Below are 19,019 nucleotides of genomic sequence, written 5' to 3' on the forward strand. Positions count from 1 at the left end.
TTTTTATCGCTAGCTTGACACTGGTGAGGTGACGTCGGTGGTCGCCCAATGTGCGATACAGAATGGTAAAAATGGACATTGAAAACGATATTTACTAATTTATTTAGTATTTTTATTCCATTTCCGGCGAATCACGTTTCGGACTAAGAAATGGCGCCTTCGACTACCTAGCTAATCGCATTAGTTTGCAAGCTACAGGAAACCTGCAAAATTTTTTGCTCAAGGGGGTGTAGAATAGTCCACTAGCCTCGCCAGCTCCCGGACTTCGAATCGCATATACATCTAAATGATATATGGAATATATGAAAGTTTAAAGAACAGGTAGCTCGCTCATTTCACCAAACCTGAGATCTCTCGTTTTTGTAGGCGGTGACTCTGCATACAGACCTCGGCGATGTGAAAATCGAGCTTTTCTGCGAAAAAGCTCCAAAGACGTGTGAGGTGTGGGTAACAAATATAGCCTTGTGTATAACCATAGAATTGGTTTTTTGGGGTATCGTTGTAATCGTTCTTTGAAAAACAAATGTTGATGTCTTATAGAATTTCCTCGCCTTGTGTGCCAGCGGGTTCTACAACGGATGTATTTTCCACAGAAATATTAAAGGCTTCATGATACAAACTGGAGACCCCACAGGTAAGGGCCGTTAATGTCATTTTTTTCTGAATTGCGTTCAATATTTTTGGGGTGTGGGACTGTGAAGAGAGAATCTCACGCTGGGATAAAATGCAATGTTCCCGCACAAATTAGCAATAGTTGTAAAAAGATTGTTTTGGTACCCTTGGCACACATGGTACCCTTTCTGAAGTTCGAAGATGATTTGGTTTGCAGTTATTTACACGAATTCGTGTGATGATTCATTTCATTTCAAGCGCGCCGACCGGGGTCCCGATCCAAGATACTGACTGAAAAGCAGTAACTTCCGTCCTGAAGCTAATGACGCGTTTGCGTGTGTAGCCAATCCATTTGCGTCTGCCTTTTGTTAGACTTGTAGGAATTCTCAGTCAAGGTTTTATTGCTGCTCACTGGGTACATGGGCACACAAATAAAGAATGTCAGGCCATAAGGTAAAATCAGAAAACTGAGAGAAGAATACTTTTTACAACCTGCTTTACGATACTAGCGTTATCTAAAGAAGTGCTAATTAGGTGGTTATTTTTGTTATTCTTCTGTTTGGTGTTTGTTTTGTTTCACACTTTTTGTTTTGACCAAGTTGTGTGTCAGTGATGTAAGTGCGGTAAGGGGTATGTTGTGCTGGTCCCGTGTATAAATCTACAAAATTACCCCTAATGTTTGAAAACCACTAAACAGAAATCATAGTGGCCATTTTACTTTGTGTTAATGATATGTGTTCTGTAAAGTTAGATATGTGTATGTTCTGTACATGTGCTAATGTATAGATGTTAAAAACAAGTTTCCACTAAGCTCAAAATACAGGTTTACAAACCTTTTTTCCTTAGATGAATAGTTTGCTTTGTTCTGACATTCTTTGTGTGCCTGTATAACCAGTGTCCATAATAAAACCAGGTGACAAATTTATGACTGATAATCCCTCCCAGCAGAACACAGTGTGTTTTGATCGATTAGATAGAAGATAAGATACTAGATAGAAGGTGATTAGAACAACATGCAAGAGACTCCCCATGGCTTTTTCTGTCTTATCGTCTGTAGATAAGTTAATGACCCCAGTGCGCTTGAAAATTAGAAGTTTGAAACAAATCGGGCTATCACAGCAAGTCCATTTTTTTCCAATCTTTGCTTTGGACTTACTCAAGTGTACCAGGTGTTGCAATGACCTTTGTCTGTTCTCAAGAACTCAGATCAATACTAAGTATTTTCCAAAAGATGTTTTCAGTGTACAAAAGTTACATTTACAAAAAATAGGTTTGCTTTTTAAAATTATTGACGTCAAATTGAGATCAAGTTACAGTCACCAGTATGGAAGCATTAGCCCAAATGAAGGAAGTGTGATTCAAAGCAGTGCACCCAGTTTTTTTATTCTTAATGCCTTTTGTGTAAATAAGTCCTGCATTTTTTAAAATCTTTTTTTTATCTTATCTCTGAAGAGACTTTCTGAAGAAATTTTGCTTGTCACAGAAGTGTCAAAAGCCCTTTGTAGTCTGCTGTTGCCTCTCTTTACATTGACATGAAAGGCTTCTGGTATCTAACAGGACATACTTCTTTCAACACCTAGGTACAGGGAAAGGAGGAACAAGTATCTGGGGCAGAAAATTTGAGGACGAATTCAACGAACATCTTAAGGCAAGTACTCAGTTGGGACAGACAAGATGTTAAATACCTCCCTTGATACTCATGTGGTTTTAGAAATAGTTAACCAGCAACCACAAGTAGTCATTTAACTTTGTGAGTTTCTGTTGTAATGTCAGTGTTGTCATTGCTTCAGTTGAGTCATGTCATGTGTTCCCACAGCATAATGTTCGAGGTGTTGTTTCTATGGCAAACAATGGCCCCAACACCAATGCATCCCAGTTCTTCATCACCTATGGAAAGCAGCCCCACCTGGACATGAAGTACACAGTGTTTGGAAAGTGTGTGTTTTGACTTATGACTTATATTTTAATTTGGCATATTTTTGGGTACAATTCCAATTGATCATGGAAAATTAGGTGTACAGTTGAACACTTTCTGTGTAGTGTTGCTTCAGCTAACATGATTGACAAGCTAAAGTCACAAGTTGTTGTTTACATGAGCAGATCTATTCCTTGGTGGTAGTTGTGCAAAATCTGTTTACAGTTTGGCAAAGTTTTTAAACTTCTGAGCATTGTTTCAAGTATGCTAAATGAATTGCATGGCCTTTTAGGATAATAGATGGCTTGGAGACACTTGATGAACTGGAGAAGCTCCCGGTAAATGAGAAGACATTTCGCCCTTTGAATGATGTCCACATTAAGGATGTCACCCTCCATGCTAATCCATTTGCTGGCTAGAGGAGCGACCAATGCTTGTATTGGGAGGAGAAAACACTGGGTAAGGCAGGGAACAAGAAAACTGAGAGAACAAGTGAAAACATAATAAAGGATGACAATTATATGTTGTGCTTTACCTTGAAATATGTTATGCCCATGGTGATGTCTTTCAAAGCTATGTGACCTGATCCTATTCCAGTAATATGGAAAAACCAACCCTTGTAAATATTCTAACAGTGGTCTTGCAACACAGGAAAAGAAATACCTGAAAGCTGCACTTTGGAATGTAGTTAAAATGGGACAAAGAATGAAGCTATGAAAAAACCTAAGATGAGGCTTTCGGTGTGTATTGTGAGCAGTAAACCCCATATATGCATGTGGTCTACAAACTACTTCAAAAATCTCTCCTGCGCCCCTGGTAACAAAATAGGACGCAAGTACATTTAGCATTACCACAACAGCTTAAATTCAAAGTTGTAAACCCAAAACAAAAAAAACATAATTATTAATGCAATTTTGTATTACAGTGCTCAAATTAAAAGTGTTTCCTTGCATTGCCTAAAATGACAAGCAATGCCGTGAGTGGATAGATAGCTGGCCTGTGTCTTTGACACGCTAAATTTGGAGATTGCAGTTCTGTCCTGTAATAATGTTTTGCACAGGTCATCTAGCGCTGGCGCCATCTTGAAAACAGGTCAAGTTCCACTATAAATGTACGAGGACTTTATGATTGCACATGCGGTCTTGGATGGATGAAGCGGCAGCAACTACAGTGGCCACAGCTCCCGGCAACGTTGACGTATAACGAAGAACCCGAACATCTGCTTTGTGTGAGGGATCTGTATCATGCCAGGATAATGCCTTTTTCCGCTTGTGGCTTTCTTTTTTGAACACACGGTGCAAAAGCAGGTCTCTGGTTCGCACCATGAGCTGAACGTTTGTCCGTCATTACCATTTTTATCTAACCAAGCCCATCGTCATTTATTTATTTATTTATTTTACCTCCCGTTCTATTGTGCTTCTGTCTGTGCCAATCTTCACAATTTTCGCTTCCATGCTCCATCTTATAGTGCAGTAATCAAGTGATACAGTCCCCGCTAATACTTCCTGGCGCCGGCTCGCAGAAAGTTGAAACTAGTTGCTGATTGGATAAGAAAAGTCCTCTTGTGCCAGTACGTCGCCTGAACAGGCTACTATTGATTAAAACTCCGAAATAAACACCACGCCAGTGATTGTTTTTAATAGAATTGCGTTCCGGTCTGGTAATATCAGAGCCTGTATACGCTAGTAATTCATTGCCTGATCTAAAATCTCTGCATGCCGGATTGCCGGCGTGGGGCCTGAGATCTTTAACGCATGTGTTAAATGTACTCTTCCTGTACATCACTTAGGATAAGGGCGACTGATAAGCAACAAAATTTAAATGTGAAATGTGAAACAAAGGGATAGAAGTGGTTAATTGCCTCAAAACAGGGTATTAGCAAGCTCCAGCCTCTATGAAATCAATCTCCAACTTAACATCTGTTATACCCAGTTATGCAGCCAGTTAGTAAACTGTAGCCTTCTTGATTACCTTTATTAATCAAATCATCATTCCAGTGACAAACTTTGGGAAATGTGTCAGTTTTCTAAATGTGTTTCATTAATTTGTACATTAATGGAACTGTCACTACTGTCAATACTGTTATAAAAATTAAACAATATTAGCAATTTCCTTCCTTTGCAATTATTTTAAAAACCGTGTATCAAAATAATTTTCTACAGCTGTAAGGCATTCCAGGGCTCAAGGCTTACTTTGAAATGTAGTTACACAGCTGGACAGTCATCAGTTTCCGGTTGCCCAAATGGACAATGTCAATGGACAGAACACGGACCTGACTGTCTTTCAGCGAGAGTTAACTAGCTGTAATTTTTTTAGTATCCCTTTTATTGCAGTATAAGTGCATCCAAACTTTGTGTTCTTCTCTTTTGGGGAGTAACACTATGGATATTATTATTTTATACCTTCTAATTATGTCGATATTGCTTCAAGGGAAGAATATTGAAGCGTGTATTTTCTCTCAAGTCCAAATCATGGTCACAAGGTGACAATTACCAATAACATTAAAAAGGGGATTCTGTATATTTAGGCTATGCCTTTGCTATTAGCGTACATGAGCGGAAAACACAAAATGATGCACGGAATGCTTTTTTGTCTTCTGTCGTTTGCCAAAGGTATGCAAAATAATGCTGATTGCCGTCTATGCCAAATTGGCTTCACTAATTGCAGAAGGGGGTATACTTTTAAAACCCTTTTAGTTTCATATTTGTGCCGAAAATGTAAGTGGTGCGACATCAAGTATGGAGCAGGCCATTCTGTCTAGGACACCCCTTTTTCAGAGTCATAGATTGTTGTAGATACTATATGTGCCAGCCTGGCCCGTATTATTATTTTAAAGTCATTTAGACTCTGTCCCACCTCAGATCCTCGTTGTCTAGAACAGTGTTTCTCAAACCGCTCCTGGAGGACCCCTTGTCCTGCATGTTTTACATCTCTCCCTGCTCCAACACAGCTGATTCAAATGATCAACTTATGAATTCCTGAAGCTGCTTAATAACAAACTGATCATTTAAATCAGCTGTGTTGGAGTAGGGAGAGATCTAAAACATGCAGGACAAGGGGTACTCCAGGAGAGATTTGGGAAAAACTGGTCTAGAATAAATTATTTTCTTTAGCTTTTTCTCTTGTTAGACCTGTCTTTCTTGTAAAAGGTAGCGGCAGTGATGCCCTGTAGTGATGGGCATTTCGGCTTTTTACTGAATTGAGTCTTATTGTTCAGTTCAGTACAAAGATACAGGTCCATAAACAAAATGGTTCAAGGTATAAATGTGGCAGCAATAGAATATTGGAATCTGTTTTATGTGCTTGGTTAATTATTAGATTTTACAAAATATAACTTGTGGCAATGTGAAAATAGAGCACAGTATCACCACAGATGGTGTCACCCTGTGGTCACAGAAGGAAATGCACTGAATATGATTCACTGAAAGAACTCAACAAACTAGAACAGAATGAAATAAATAATAGAAAATCAGTGAAATGCAGCAGACTGTATTGTCATGAATTGAACAGAACCAGAAAAACAAATGAACGGTAGGCAGTGAACAAATTAGTTTATGCCTTCTGTGTACTGATTTTCTTTGGTTGAGGGCTTTTATGTTCAATGACTCTACTATTCCTGGGTATGGTGCCTGGAGAGTAGCCTGCCACAATGTAGATGTTCCTTCACTCATGGTTTTTGATGTTGTAGATTTCTGTAAGCTAATGTAGTTGTTGGTCAAAACATACTGGAGACATTGCCTAACTGGTGAGCCAAATGAACTTACCTTATTGAACAGTGAACCAGTATATACAGTAAACTGAAATGATTCATCCAAAAAGATGTTCATTCGTGAACTGCACACCACTAGCTAGGTGTATTTGTTTCCTTCTGATGATCTTACACACCACTCTTCAATATTATCAAGTATTTCATTGCATAAAAGGTTTATCAACATGAGATGGAAAAGATGGCAGTGTACAGTGTCTCAGCCTATGGTAGGAAGGTGAATGAGTATTTAGCAATCATCCAGCCTCATCTGTCATTCATTAGCTAATTAACATATGACTAAAATGTGGATTGTGGTTCAGTACTGGTGGATTCTACTCTGTGTTAGTCTAAAGGACCCAATTATGTTGATATGTTGCTAAAGTTAACTTCTGTAATGTTGAATACTGTTTAGCTGGATTGTTTCAGCCTTTCACATACAGAAAAAAAATTTGACAGAACTGTTAATTTCTACTACTTTGTTAGTCCCCTGGGAAATTTTATTTCACTTTACAGGCAAAGAAGTCATCAAGCCATATGGGGCACAAGAATTAGTTACAGCAAAAAATGCCTTTCAAATTGTGAACCACATATGTTTAAATGAACACTGCAATTTTTAAACTTCCACACACTCTTAATGGCTTTAGTATATTCTAAATAATTTTAGGGACACCTAAAAGTAATTTCAAAACTGGCTGAAAAAGCAACTATTCCTGTAATACAGTGGCACTGGTTAGCGTGGACACATGGCATGGCGGCCTCCATCCACAGGCAAATTGACACCAGTAATGAAGGAAGCAGCATCTGATGCCAGGAAGGCGATGGCGTGAGCCACTTCCTCCACATCTCCCGGTCTGCCCAGGGCGTGAGTCTCCTTACACTTCTCCAGGAACTGAAGCAAGAGGAAGAACAGGCTTACCACATGGCTGTTTGTATTTTCCATGGAAAAAAAGAAAGAAATTTTTCTGTCTTGTACACTCTTATCAAAAGAAGACAGTTACGGAGCCATCATGGTCACAGTCAGAGTAGCTGCGTTTGGTTGTTAAGATTTAATGACACTATACTGGACTGTGGATTTCTGCAGGGATGTTTTCATGGCAGCAGAAATTGTCGATGGGTGAAAAGAAACTTGACTGAGGCCATAATACCTTAGCATACTGTTCCTCATCCAGCCCTGCCCGTCGGTGCACTTCTGTTATGATCACACCAGGACTGAGGGAGAATGACAGCCTGTCATCTTTCACATTCTGTCATAACACCTCTGTTCTTGTGCTGTGTCTGAACTATACTATACTGTATGTCCCATTTTTAACATCTGGATCTTTGGCTTTGTCTCAAAATGTATATATTTTCAGTACATTTACATTTTACTTATTCATTTCAGTATTTTCATAACTCTACATGAGAATTCATTGAAAACTATTTAATTTACCATTTACTACTTACTACATACTATTTAAATTACAGAGGTCAAGTTTGTCACTCTAACTTAAGACATGTTGTATTGTAACAAAATAAATATTTTATAAATTATTTACACTTACCAGACTGAGTTTACCCTCACTTGCTTCGATGCCAGTTCTAAAAGACAGGTAATGTTATGTGATGTCAAACTTTGAGAGTAACTTACTGAACCCGATTTTATAAAACAATGAGCTCCTTTCATTAAAATTACAGTGCAGTTATAAGAAATAGTGATAAAAGCAACAACTCCATATAGTGAACCTTGAGACAAGACCATTTCTTTACCACAGGTGCAGGTGATCTGCTAAAAGCAGGGCAGGCCCTAGGTTTAAGTTGTATAGGCTATCACTTGGCAAGAAATGCAATACAGTGTGGGAGAAACAGAATGAAGATTTGAGGCACTAAACAAAGTATAACCCCAAGATTTTGGTTCTCCTCTGGAGTAGTATAATGATCATGTAATATCACTTAACAAATACTTAACTTTATTTTAATGTTATAAACATTCTATCTATAAATACTGCAGAATATTCACTGGTTTAAAACCATGTTGTGCAACATACAAATGAAAGGAATAGTTGCTGTGCTCTCCATTCAGGTGGCTAAATTAAATCCAGCCATCCCCATTCTCCTGTTTTCTCATCTACACAAAAATAAAAAAATCCCTGTTTCAGTAGTGAACTGACTTGGGACAATTTGTCAAAACACTGGTGCACACCCAACCAGCATGTACAATGAGTGTGTGCTTGCCATTCTTGAACACATGCTCTGTGTGAGGCAGAAAGCAAGGGAACATGGGTACAGTCAATAACCTAGAACACTGCTGGGAAACTTGATTTACTGGCCTTCCTCAGAAACATGGTATTCAGAATCAGGAATAGCTCACTGGAGAAGGATTATTGTGAGGTTCCTGCAGCACATGCCCCAGTGCATTGAAATTACCCTGAGGCCACTTGCAATATGGCAAGGACTTTTAGCACTACAGGAATACAATAGCTCATTTGAATGAATGGCATTAGGTTCATCTCTGATTTTTCCCAGCAGGTCTAAGATTGCCTGAATAGACAGACGATAGATCTATATTATGTTTCCTTTAGACTTCTCAAACAAACAACTGGAAGAAGAGAATACCTTTTCCCCTATATTTAGTAGTCTTCCATTATGCCTGTGTTCTCCTTGTTACAGTGACAGCAGCTATTACTATCTAGCTATTGCAATAGCTTTTTTTTTTGCCTAAATAAGTGCCACGTGCTCCCTACATATTAATATACATGCGCAATTACTGTTCCCACACTTGTTTTTAGCCTTGGAAAACAGCTTTCTTTTTCACACAATCATCCATTAGCATTTTCTTCTTCCATTATTTTTGCGTTCCCATGAAAATGGCTATGACATATACAATCATGTGCATGCATCTTCCACATTTAAAATGTATATATATATTTTATATGTATATATAAAATGTATAAATCAAGAGAAATGCCTTAGTGACTTCCTGGAAAATGCTTCAGTAATCTTTTAGGCTTTGTGAACATATACGGTAAGGCTGGTTCCAATATACATGTTTTAGACTTGTATTTGCATTCACTTACCTTAAAATGAAAAGAATACTGTGATAATGTCAATATCATGTTTCATGCTCCAACTGTCAGCAGACAAGGTTAGTGGTTTTCTTACCAAGTGCTGTGCAGCGTGTGAACTGGTCAATAGCCGACTTTGACATACAGTAGGCTAGGACTCCAGGAAACTGAAACACAAAGGTAGTTATGATGACAAACATCACATGACTGTTCAACAGCCTGTTGATTAATTGAATGAAAATAGTGAAAATTTAGTTAATATTCATTGAGGATGTTAACAGGGTGTCTTAACTTATTAGCCTGCCCCATAAATATGTTACAAGACACGTCCAACTGAATGCACTTCAGGCATGTTTACGCCTCACTTCCCCTCCTTCTATTCTACACACTGTATTTTTGGTTACTGTCCTCTGTCATACACTAGCAGTCATACTGAACTGAAAACAAAGCTGTTAAAGTGGCTAATGGAGGCAGCAGCCACTAACGTCAATGACTGGACAATCCAGTGAGATGGAATCCCCCTCTACCAACTGAGCTATCCCTCAGGATGGGCTGCTAACACAATGTGCGGATGTGCTGTGTGTTTTTGTTGTCTCAGCTGTAGGGGATGTGCCTATCTTCAGAGAGGGCACCAATTATGTCATTAACATTGCTATCTCTATAGAAGCACCAGTCATTTGACAAGGATACCAAACATTCCCTAGCAAATATATAAACTAAAAAATGAGGTCTTTTAAGCCTGTTACAGTCCGGTTTGTTGATACAAAATACAGACGAGGCAACAATGTAACTAATAAAACAAGTATATTAACACAACACAGACAAACACAAACATGAAATGAACTAAAACTAGAATAGCTAAAAAAACAGACAATGACAACCAAGAAATTAATTCATGAATGGATAAGAAAGGTTACAGCAGAACAAAACAGCACAAAACGGGGAGCGTAATATAAGCACTGGATTGGGATTTCAGAAGCTGAGTCAAACTACAGGAGATCATGAAGTGATAACTGGACTTTTATCTGCACTGGCAAAACATTAATTAGACGTGTCTATCTGTACAAGTTAACTATTGGTAAGTTAATCTAATCAGTCTCATAAGGTAACTAACAAAATTTATAATTGTATCAATCACGGATGTGTCTAAACATATCTCGTACAAGTTGACATCAGCTAAGCTACTCATGATGCCACTATTAAACGATAATACTCATCAAGTTATTGAGAAGGGCTAATCCATTAGATCTGAGGGGATGGCAGCTGATTTGTTGTAGGCCTAATGGGTTTTCTGCCAGAGGCTTCTGGACTTGTCACAGGAGACAGAGAGATACACAGGGGGGAGATCTGTCACCTGACTGTTTTTGGGGAAACAAACGTAGCGTCCATATCTGTCACTGGAGGTCCACTTCTTCTGGCTTCCTTGCCAGGCAAGGAGGTGCTGTCAAAGAGATCCGGTTGTCTTTGCATGCATAATAGCTGTTTTCAGCCTCCAAATTTGTGTTGGGTTGCGCTTATGCATTAGGGAAAGCACTACATATTACCCACAGCTAGGTCTTATGGCGTCCTTGCCATGTAGAAATGTAGTTGACACACGGGAATGATGAACAGACACAGCCATCTTCGCACTCAATGAGATAACTGTCATGACTGACAGCCTCCAACTTCACATTGGGGGCATTTCGGTCTCCAAAGCTGCATCTTTTATTGTCGAGGAACTTGCTTCCAGAGCCTGTTGTGAATTCATAACAGAGTATATTGGAAAGAACACGGCCATCCAGAACTCGATATGAGTTCAGGATGCATCACTGATCAAGGAGTTTTCCCCTGGTAGGGCCAGCTGAGTAAAAAAAAACGTTTGTGCATCTGTTTTGGGGAGAAAGAATCCCCCCTCCAAGAGAAAGGAGGGGTCCCCTAGCAGAGACAGCTGACAAGTAAGGCCATGGAATGGAGCAAAGAGGGAACCACAGACATTGTTCTGGCCGCTCTTATATAGGGCCACTTCAAAAGTTTACTCCATGTGGTCACATGGCTTGGTTACTGGTGGAAAAATCATGCCTCCATATGCCGCACAATCTGACTGGACAATGGGAGCCCATCAGACACTGTGTGGCAAAGACCTGAGAATCTCCAGTAAACTATGGGTGATACACATTAAAACTGTTCTTTGAAGTGCCAGGCGCCTCAGCGGGGTTACCTCCCACATATGCAGGGCTGTGCCAGGATGTTTGTGTTTGTCTTAAATCATGAGTAGTGTCAGAAAGTCCGTTTTCAAATGGCAAAATGTTGATTCATGGCCTGATAAGGATGAGGAGTCATGCAGAGGATAATCGTCTCCTTACCAGACGGCCAGGGTCATATACATTGTGAAGATACTGAGAGTAAGCATTGTAATTAACTTGATTTTGGTTGCAAATGTGTTAATATTCCCCGCACCACCCTTTCTAGGAGGCACACCAGTAAATGTCAGCTACCCTTAGAGTTAGCACAGTTGGAGCAAAGTGGGTCAAGTTATTATAACATTATTTTTTACTTATAACTAAGAGTAACATATTAGGCAGCATCATAGATAATATTGTAGACTACTGTAAATAACATGACAGGTTACTTCTATGTTTAAGGATAAGTTACCACTAGTTTAAATACTGATATGTACTGTAGGTGGCATTTCATACTAAATGGTTATTTGTACCCGACAGGATGAGCTACCCTTCGTTTTAAATAATGTTTAAGTGGTGGCTAATTCTGATTGGTTATTTCTACCTGTAAGCATAAGCTACTCTTTATTTAAATAGACTTTTTAGGCGGCATCTTATATCAATCAATTTTAACATGGATATCTCAGTTTGTCAGATAGTGTCCAACAGTCTGAGCTAGTGGGTTGCTCACCCTGAGGACCGAGCTCAGATTTTCAGATTTTTACCCCTTACAAAAGACAATGACCAAAGGAGAATTAGTTTCGGAGGTAACATAGCCATGTAGCTAACATTATAGATGAAGGTTACATTTGCTAGCTTGAGAATTATTGCTTCAGACACTCATATTGTTAATGACTTCATGTCTTGTTGTAAATATAGAACTGCAGAGCTGAAGCTGACGTCAGCACTGATTTATTGCAATGCATGCAGGTCAGGCAAATCAGTGAAGTCAGATCAGTCATCAACATGTTTTCAGTTCAGTGAAGCCCCTTTCAGACATGCACTGAAAGCCGAAACGTATCTGGCCCTTACCCGGAGGAGCTGTATGTGAGAACAAAAATGTCCGAATCAGTCGGACCGAACATGTGACGGACTTCATTCTGCCAGCTCCCTAGTACAAAGTCCGGCTCATGTCGGAGTGAGCCCATGTGTGAATACAGCAGGTCACGTTCCGGAGAATTCACTGCAGGCGAGTGGGCGTGTTGATGACGTTTCTATCTTTCTATCATGCGATTGGCGCAAAACCGGAAGAATACAAACATCTGCCTCATACTCTTTTCTGCGTGCCTGTAAATTGCTTTCCACTGTTTCGTTGACATTGCTATAGCTATACTGCCAAAACTTGTCTCTTATGATGATTAATAACGCTGTAGCTAAGTAATAGTGATAAGCATAGTGAGATAGGTGAACTGGTGACCTAACATTACATAGCGAACAACAAAAACTTACCTTCCTGTTATAATAAATGTATAATTAATAATAAATTATGTGTACTGGTAGCACCATTTGGATGGCTATGTGTGATTTTTTTATAGGCTACCCAAAAGTACAATAGCTATGTTTGTATTTTTGGCATGCTTGTGTAGTTTTAGAGAGCAGGTGGGTCTTGGACATGTTAGCTAGCTAACTTAGCTGCATGACCCAGGTGGGTCTGCTTTTATCCCGACAAGCCACGCCAATCCATGAAACACATGTGCTTTTATTGTGAAGCAGGTACAGGAAATGCTACGTGTTTGCATGCGAGTAAAAACTGGTAGTTTTAAACAATCTAATATTTTGGGCTATTCGGTTAGCGGACAAATAGTCAGTGTAACGTTACACGTAACTTACTGAAATAAAGCTCCAGTAAGTGGATGTGGCTTGAGGTAATGTTACCACCTCACATTCTGCTCACGTCTTATAATTAGGGTTGTCTTCTATTCCACCAATATGTTACGTTTGGAGTGTTTATGAACTTGAATGAACCGCTATTAGTCTAAAGTTGTGTAAGCTATATGCTAACATAAATGGAAAAAAGAGTGCCGCATCACAGAGCAGACATGGGTTTTAGGTAATTGTAATGCTACAAATTACGAAATTTAGTGTGCCTCTTTTTCCATCTCTGAATTTCCAAAAGTAATTCGCACCACCCCCCCCTTGCAGGTGAGGAGAGAACTTAAGGCTGCTCCTCAACTTTGTATTCATTTTTGAGCAAATGACTGGCTGCAACGTTATACTGTAAACTAACCGTTTTGTTTTTAGATTATATTTCCTTAAAGGTGCAGCACACAGTTTTTTTACAATGATTTTACAATGATTAGCTAAAGGGGCTTTAGGCTTATTTTTCAAGTGTGACACAGACAGTTAATGCCATAGGCCTAATGAGAAGCTATGTATTGTGGTCCTGCAATGTTGGTATTGGTATAGGTATAGGTAATAGGTATTGCCACAGTTCACCAGAAATCAAGTGCCTAAATAAATGTTGGGCAATTAAGTGACCACAACAAAAAAAATCTACAGTTCATTTAGCCAGTAAGTGAAGTTTCCCACATCGCTGAGTTGAATTTGTCGTGAATTTATAATTTGCAGTTCAAAAGAATGTGTTTAGGGGCCTGGCTATGATACACTGTATCGGACTTGCTGTGATATTTACTATACTTGCTCTATATGGAAAAAGTCAATGTATCTTTAGCCAAAAAGAAAGTTGTTCATATCATATTTTCTTTGAAGGTAGAATAAACTAATTGAAGCCATCTGTCTGTATTCAACACAAATAAACACTGGGAAAGGTACCCATTTATGGACCTGAGGCATGGTTAGCTGTGACACTGCATGGCACTCATCTTCTATTTCAAAGCAGTAGACTATGAAATATTTTGGGGTGCCCCCCAGACCAATCAGTACAGTTTTTATTTTAATTTTTTTTTTTTTTTTTGGTTGGTTGAGGTTGAGTGCATGGAAGTCATGGTAAGGAAAGATATAAAAGCAGGCTTAAAGGAAATGTATCTATTGTAGCTCTAAAGGACCCTGTAAAAAGTGCACCAATACTTAATCTGTTAACATCTTTATAAATTTACTTAATTACTCTACTTAATTACTGCAAATCGGGTTGTCAGTATTTTTTTTAGAAACATTTACAGTATTAGATGACAGCTTCATTCTCTTGCTCTCGTTCTGAATAGCTTATTTATTTTTAGATCTCTAGTTCTCTTAAAAGCAAGTAATGAATTTCATTAGTTGATGGCTCCTGCAGGGAGGAGAATTACAATAATTTTGGTCCCAATTGCAGAGTCATGTTTTGCTATTGGTAGAAAACATTATGGAATTATAAGTTGATGTTGACTAGTCTGTTCTAACAGGTATAGGGACTAGTAAACAGTCAGAAACCAATCACATCTGTGAATGCGCCCTAATGAGTATAAAATTGTGATTTGATTGTTGCTCACAAAGCCTGAACAGCAATTCCTGTGCTTCTTTCAAACAAATTGCTTTTTTTTTTATTTGCAATGACCTCACAATTTAAACACAGATCAGTGACTGTAGCTGTGTTTAGGGATCAGATGTATTGACATTTGGAATGAGCAACAGAAAGTTTGCTTCTCAAAATACAGCACAACTACATTTCCCTGATCCACACTAAAACATGAGGCATCTTTTTTCAGGTTTATCCATTAGTGAGTGTTGTGAAAAACTAGGATTGAAAAGTTCAGTTTTTGGATGTGAAAGAGATGTTAAAACAAAGAAGGAAGATGCTTTACTGGTTTTTCTTTCCCTTCCCTGCTCAATGTGGACATCTATAAAGTGGTGGTAACCTTGTTTGACAAGGTAACCATTAATATCCATGTTATGATTAATTGGTCATTGTGTACATGTCTATCTCTACAGTTGAGATGTCATCCATTTCACATGTTTATAGAAATGTGAGTTGTAGTATGTGTGTATGTGCTGTCCTAAAGTATTTCTGTATTTTTATATGTCTTTAGAATGAAACTGTTGAAAAGAGGAGGGAGTGCATCCCCAGGGCACTTTGTATCTACCTGAATGAAGACCCGAACATGCTCTTCAAAGAATACCTGGTTGGTAATTTTAATAGTTTAGTTTCTACCTGTATTAAACCAAATCTTGAATAACTTATCTTGTTACTTTGTTATAATTTGCATGGGATCAGTTTGTTTAAACTTTTTTGGAAGTCTAATACAGCGTTTCTCAAACCTCTCCTGGAGTACCCCCTGCCCTGCAGGTTTTAGATCTCTCCCTGCTCCAACACAGCTGATTCAAATGATCAGTTTGTTATTAAGCAGCTTCAGGAGTTCATAACGAGTGGATCATTTGAATCAGCTGTGTTGGAGCAGGGAGAGATGTAAAACATGCAGGGCAGGGGGTACTCCAGGAGAGGTTTGAGAAACGCTGGTCTAATATATACAATATATTAAATAATATAAAATTATACCTCTAAAGTTTGATAAAATCACCCAGCACTACTTCATCTTGTTATTTTTATACACATAGCACTGTTTGAAGTATCATGCTATTTTCATTAAATTATTATATAATTTATGCTAAAATAAATGTTGACAGCAGCAAGTGTGTTGTTGTTACAAAAAATTTGAAAACTGCAAGCCTGATGTTTTGTTGGATTTTTATGCTGCATCAAGGCAGTGTACAACTGTTAGTGTTGTATCATGCTGCACCATAATGTTGCCAACTGAAAGTAAGGTTTATTATATGTAGGGCTGCAACTAACGATTGTTTTCATTATTGATTAGTCTGTCAATTTTTTTTCTATTAATCTATTAGTCTTTTGGGCTTTGGGAAACTTTTGACCATTTTCTGACATTTTATACACCAAGGTGCAACCTAAAGTGTCTTATTTTGTCCCAACCAACAATCCACAACCCAAAGATATTCAGTTTACTGTCATAGAGGACTAGAGAAAGCAGAGAATTTTAGCATTTTTGTCTTCTTGACTCAAAACGATTGATTCCTTGTCAATTCAATGTTTCATTTTTTTGAGTGCACCAGGTGACAGTTAAGGATTTTAAACCATTGTAATATTTTGATATTTGATATATTTGATATTTGATATTTTGTGTCATCTGAGAGCTGGTACCCTATCCCATTGTATGAGCAGCGCAATTTTACTTTTGCTCTATGAGTTGCTATCATCCTTAGGAAACCATAGACCACTTTATTGTTTTTGTCAACCCCCACAACCAAACAGTTAGACTGTAACATCATAAATAATAATAATAAATGTTTGCTGATGTCTCTGACTCCTTGTTCCTTGTCCAGGCTGAAGCTAAGCTTGGAGGCTGCACATGCTACATGTTTTCTTTGTTTAATCACAATAATGTTACAACGTGATATAGGTCATTCTGGGATTAGAGTGACAGAGGAGAGGAAGATATAATGTTACTAGACATTATTTTGCTGATGTCTGAATTATTAAATTTATAACAAAATGATCTGTCTTACAACTCCTACCAACTTTTTCTGTTCACCTGCTCACATCTACCACAGCCAAAGATATTCAACATAGCCTAGCAGTGTTCTAAAGAGAATTTTTAATCTGAGTGCACTGTAATAAAGGTGAGTGTAGTGTAATTATAGCAAAAATCAAGTAATAATGAATCCTCCACAAACTGCCGTAGCTCTCAATGGTACATAGGTATTTTATGCTTATGACATCCTGTGATACTCACGGATCTTTGGCCATTAACACTGGATACGTTCACAATGGAACCCTTTGTATTGATAAGATGAGGAACACAAAGGTGAGTCAGATAGTACACTGACCTAGAAGACAAAATACAGAAATACATTTATGAATGCTATTTGATGTATATCTTTCCTAAAAATAAAAATGGTACACGCAAAGACTGTATATTTTTACCAAACGTCTAACTAATAAACAACACAGTAATATTCCCCACCTAGCCATGCAATCCTTTAATCTAATGAAGACAAGCTATGATCGTGACTTCCAAGAGCAGACTCAGTTTCTAAGAATGAAACCTTGACTGAATGCTACTTTCAACATCCTATGGGGTCTCACCTCACATTAACATTCATGATTTTATCATACTGTGCAAGGTCTGTTGACTCAATTGTGCCCATTGCCAGGATTCCAGCACTGTTTATGAGGACATCAAGCCTCCCAAAGTGAGAAAGAGTTTGTTCCACAGTTCTCTTCACGGTGTCCTCATCAGACAGGTCTCCTGGCACCAACAGAGGCTGCAATAATGACAGATCAGCACTTTCACTTTCATTAGGGAAGGATATTTTATGCAGGTTTCCACAGCACTTCACAGTAGTCTGTCATTATAAACAAATATAAGTAACCATAAATCATGATCACATCTAAATGAAGAATTTTTTTTTCATGCCACCAACACACCATGAGGTTTGTGAGTTTATGTGTTAACGATATGATCAAAAATGTAAAACACACTCAGGTGTGTCAAGGAGTTGCAGCATGAATTTCAGACACAAACAATAATTACCTCAGCTGCACCAAGATCTGTGCACTGTTCTGCTATTTTCTTAAGATTTTCAACATTACGTCCATTCAAGGCCAGTTTAGCCCCTAGTTTGGCAAACATAACACTTGCAGCAGCACCAATACCCGAGCTGGCTCCAGTGATGAGTGTTACTTTTCCTTTCAGAGAGGTAACCTAAAATATATAATAATGTAGTCAAGGTTAAAAAGCACATTCAGAACTTTCTCTATTCCCTGGTCATAATTATGTTAATAATTACATTGATATAACCACAGTCAAGCATCAAGAGTGAAATGGATAAAAAATGTGGAAAATTTATCAAGAATATTAAACTTTAAATATTAAACATTAACTTGTTGTAATAATTTTAAGACACATTTTGCAAGCATGTTCTAGCATTAGCCAGCCACCATACCATACTGTCACGTTCTCATGCCAAGTTAAGAAGAACTGGCACTGGATGAGAGACCTCCTGTTCAGACCCGGGTGTTGCTGGGGATAGTGTTGTTGGAATAACAGGGGGCTGTAATGCTGGGGTTTAGTGTGACAGTACATAAGGTACTTGACTGATGGGTGCTTTTGAGTGGCACCCTTCACCCCCATTGTGTTGGTCTTGTTTTGGATATTTTGTTTGCTATCCAAACCACACTGTTTGTGATTTGTCTTGTCACACAATGGGGGATTAAACAGCCACTGGATAAATTCACATCCTAGAACCTGCCCAGTCACTGCCTGGTATGGTGATCACCCAGGTCACCTCACACTGTTAATAAATCCAATACCGTAGTTCACAAACAAGTGCACTAGGGCTGCCACTAACGACTTTTTCTATCGATTAATCTAAATGATTAATTTTCCAAAGAGTGCTGATATAGAGTATAACAGCACTGGGACATTTTACTATTATGTATCACTTCGCTTTACAGATGTTCTGATGCGATCGTTGGTTACACCAATGCGAACTTAATGCGCATTTACCTACAGCACAAATGGGACATGTTTCCGTGTATGATAAAAAAGAACCTA

At 38.4% G+C, this 19,019-nt stretch overlaps 2 protein-coding genes across 4 annotated transcripts in view; one reads left to right on the forward strand and one right to left on the reverse strand.

Annotated features, from left to right (window-relative positions):
• Positions 1-7,012, forward strand: ppil3 (peptidylprolyl isomerase (cyclophilin)-like 3). Of its 3 annotated transcripts, none has more exons than XM_036526669.1 (7): positions 1-65; positions 367-441; positions 541-634; positions 2,193-2,260; positions 2,429-2,547; positions 2,820-2,986; positions 6,997-7,012. In XM_036526669.1, exons 1-6 carry the CDS (start codon positions 63-65, stop codon positions 2,944-2,946), a joined length of 486 nt encoding a protein of 161 aa, XP_036382562.1. In that variant the 5' UTR covers positions 1-62; the 3' UTR covers positions 2,947-2,986; positions 6,997-7,012. The 3 variants fall into 3 exon arrangements, with proteins under 3 accessions (XP_036382562.1, XP_036382561.1, XP_036382560.1); XM_036526668.1 differs by lacking the exon at positions 6,997-7,012 and adding an exon at positions 3,588-4,479; XM_036526667.1 differs by lacking the exon at positions 6,997-7,012 and having other exon boundaries at positions 2,820-4,479.
• The window catches only part of zgc:101858 (uncharacterized protein LOC449555 homolog), a 21,171-nt gene continuing 9,156 nt past the window's right edge, over positions 7,005-19,019 (reverse strand). The window contains exons 2-8 of the mRNA XM_036526666.1: positions 17,997-18,167; positions 17,549-17,727; positions 17,196-17,289; positions 9,414-9,483; positions 7,817-7,853; positions 7,421-7,484; positions 7,005-7,164 (exon numbers count right to left, since the gene is read on the reverse strand). Of these exons, the coding sequence (XP_036382559.1) occupies positions 7,006-7,164; positions 7,421-7,484; positions 7,817-7,853; positions 9,414-9,483; positions 17,196-17,289; positions 17,549-17,727; positions 17,997-18,167 (774 nt within the window). The 3' untranslated portion in view covers position 7,005. The remainder of the gene's footprint in view (positions 7,165-7,420; positions 7,485-7,816; positions 7,854-9,413; positions 9,484-17,195; positions 17,290-17,548; positions 17,728-17,996; positions 18,168-19,019) is intronic.

This window comes from Megalops cyprinoides, chromosome 4, assembly GCF_013368585.1.
Source record: "Megalops cyprinoides isolate fMegCyp1 chromosome 4, fMegCyp1.pri, whole genome shotgun sequence".
NCBI lineage: Eukaryota > Metazoa > Chordata > Actinopteri > Elopiformes > Megalopidae > Megalops > Megalops cyprinoides.

Excerpts from the sequence above, each read along its gene's own strand:
- ppil3 (XM_036526669.1), top strand. Across the intron at positions 442-540 it reads AAGCTCCAAAGACGTGTGAG|AATTTCCTCGCCTTGTGTGC; the intron begins GTGTGGGTAACA and ends GATGTCTTATAG. Across the intron at positions 2,548-2,819 it reads AAGTACACAGTGTTTGGAAA|GATAATAGATGGCTTGGAGA; the intron begins GTGTGTGTTTTG and ends ATGGCCTTTTAG.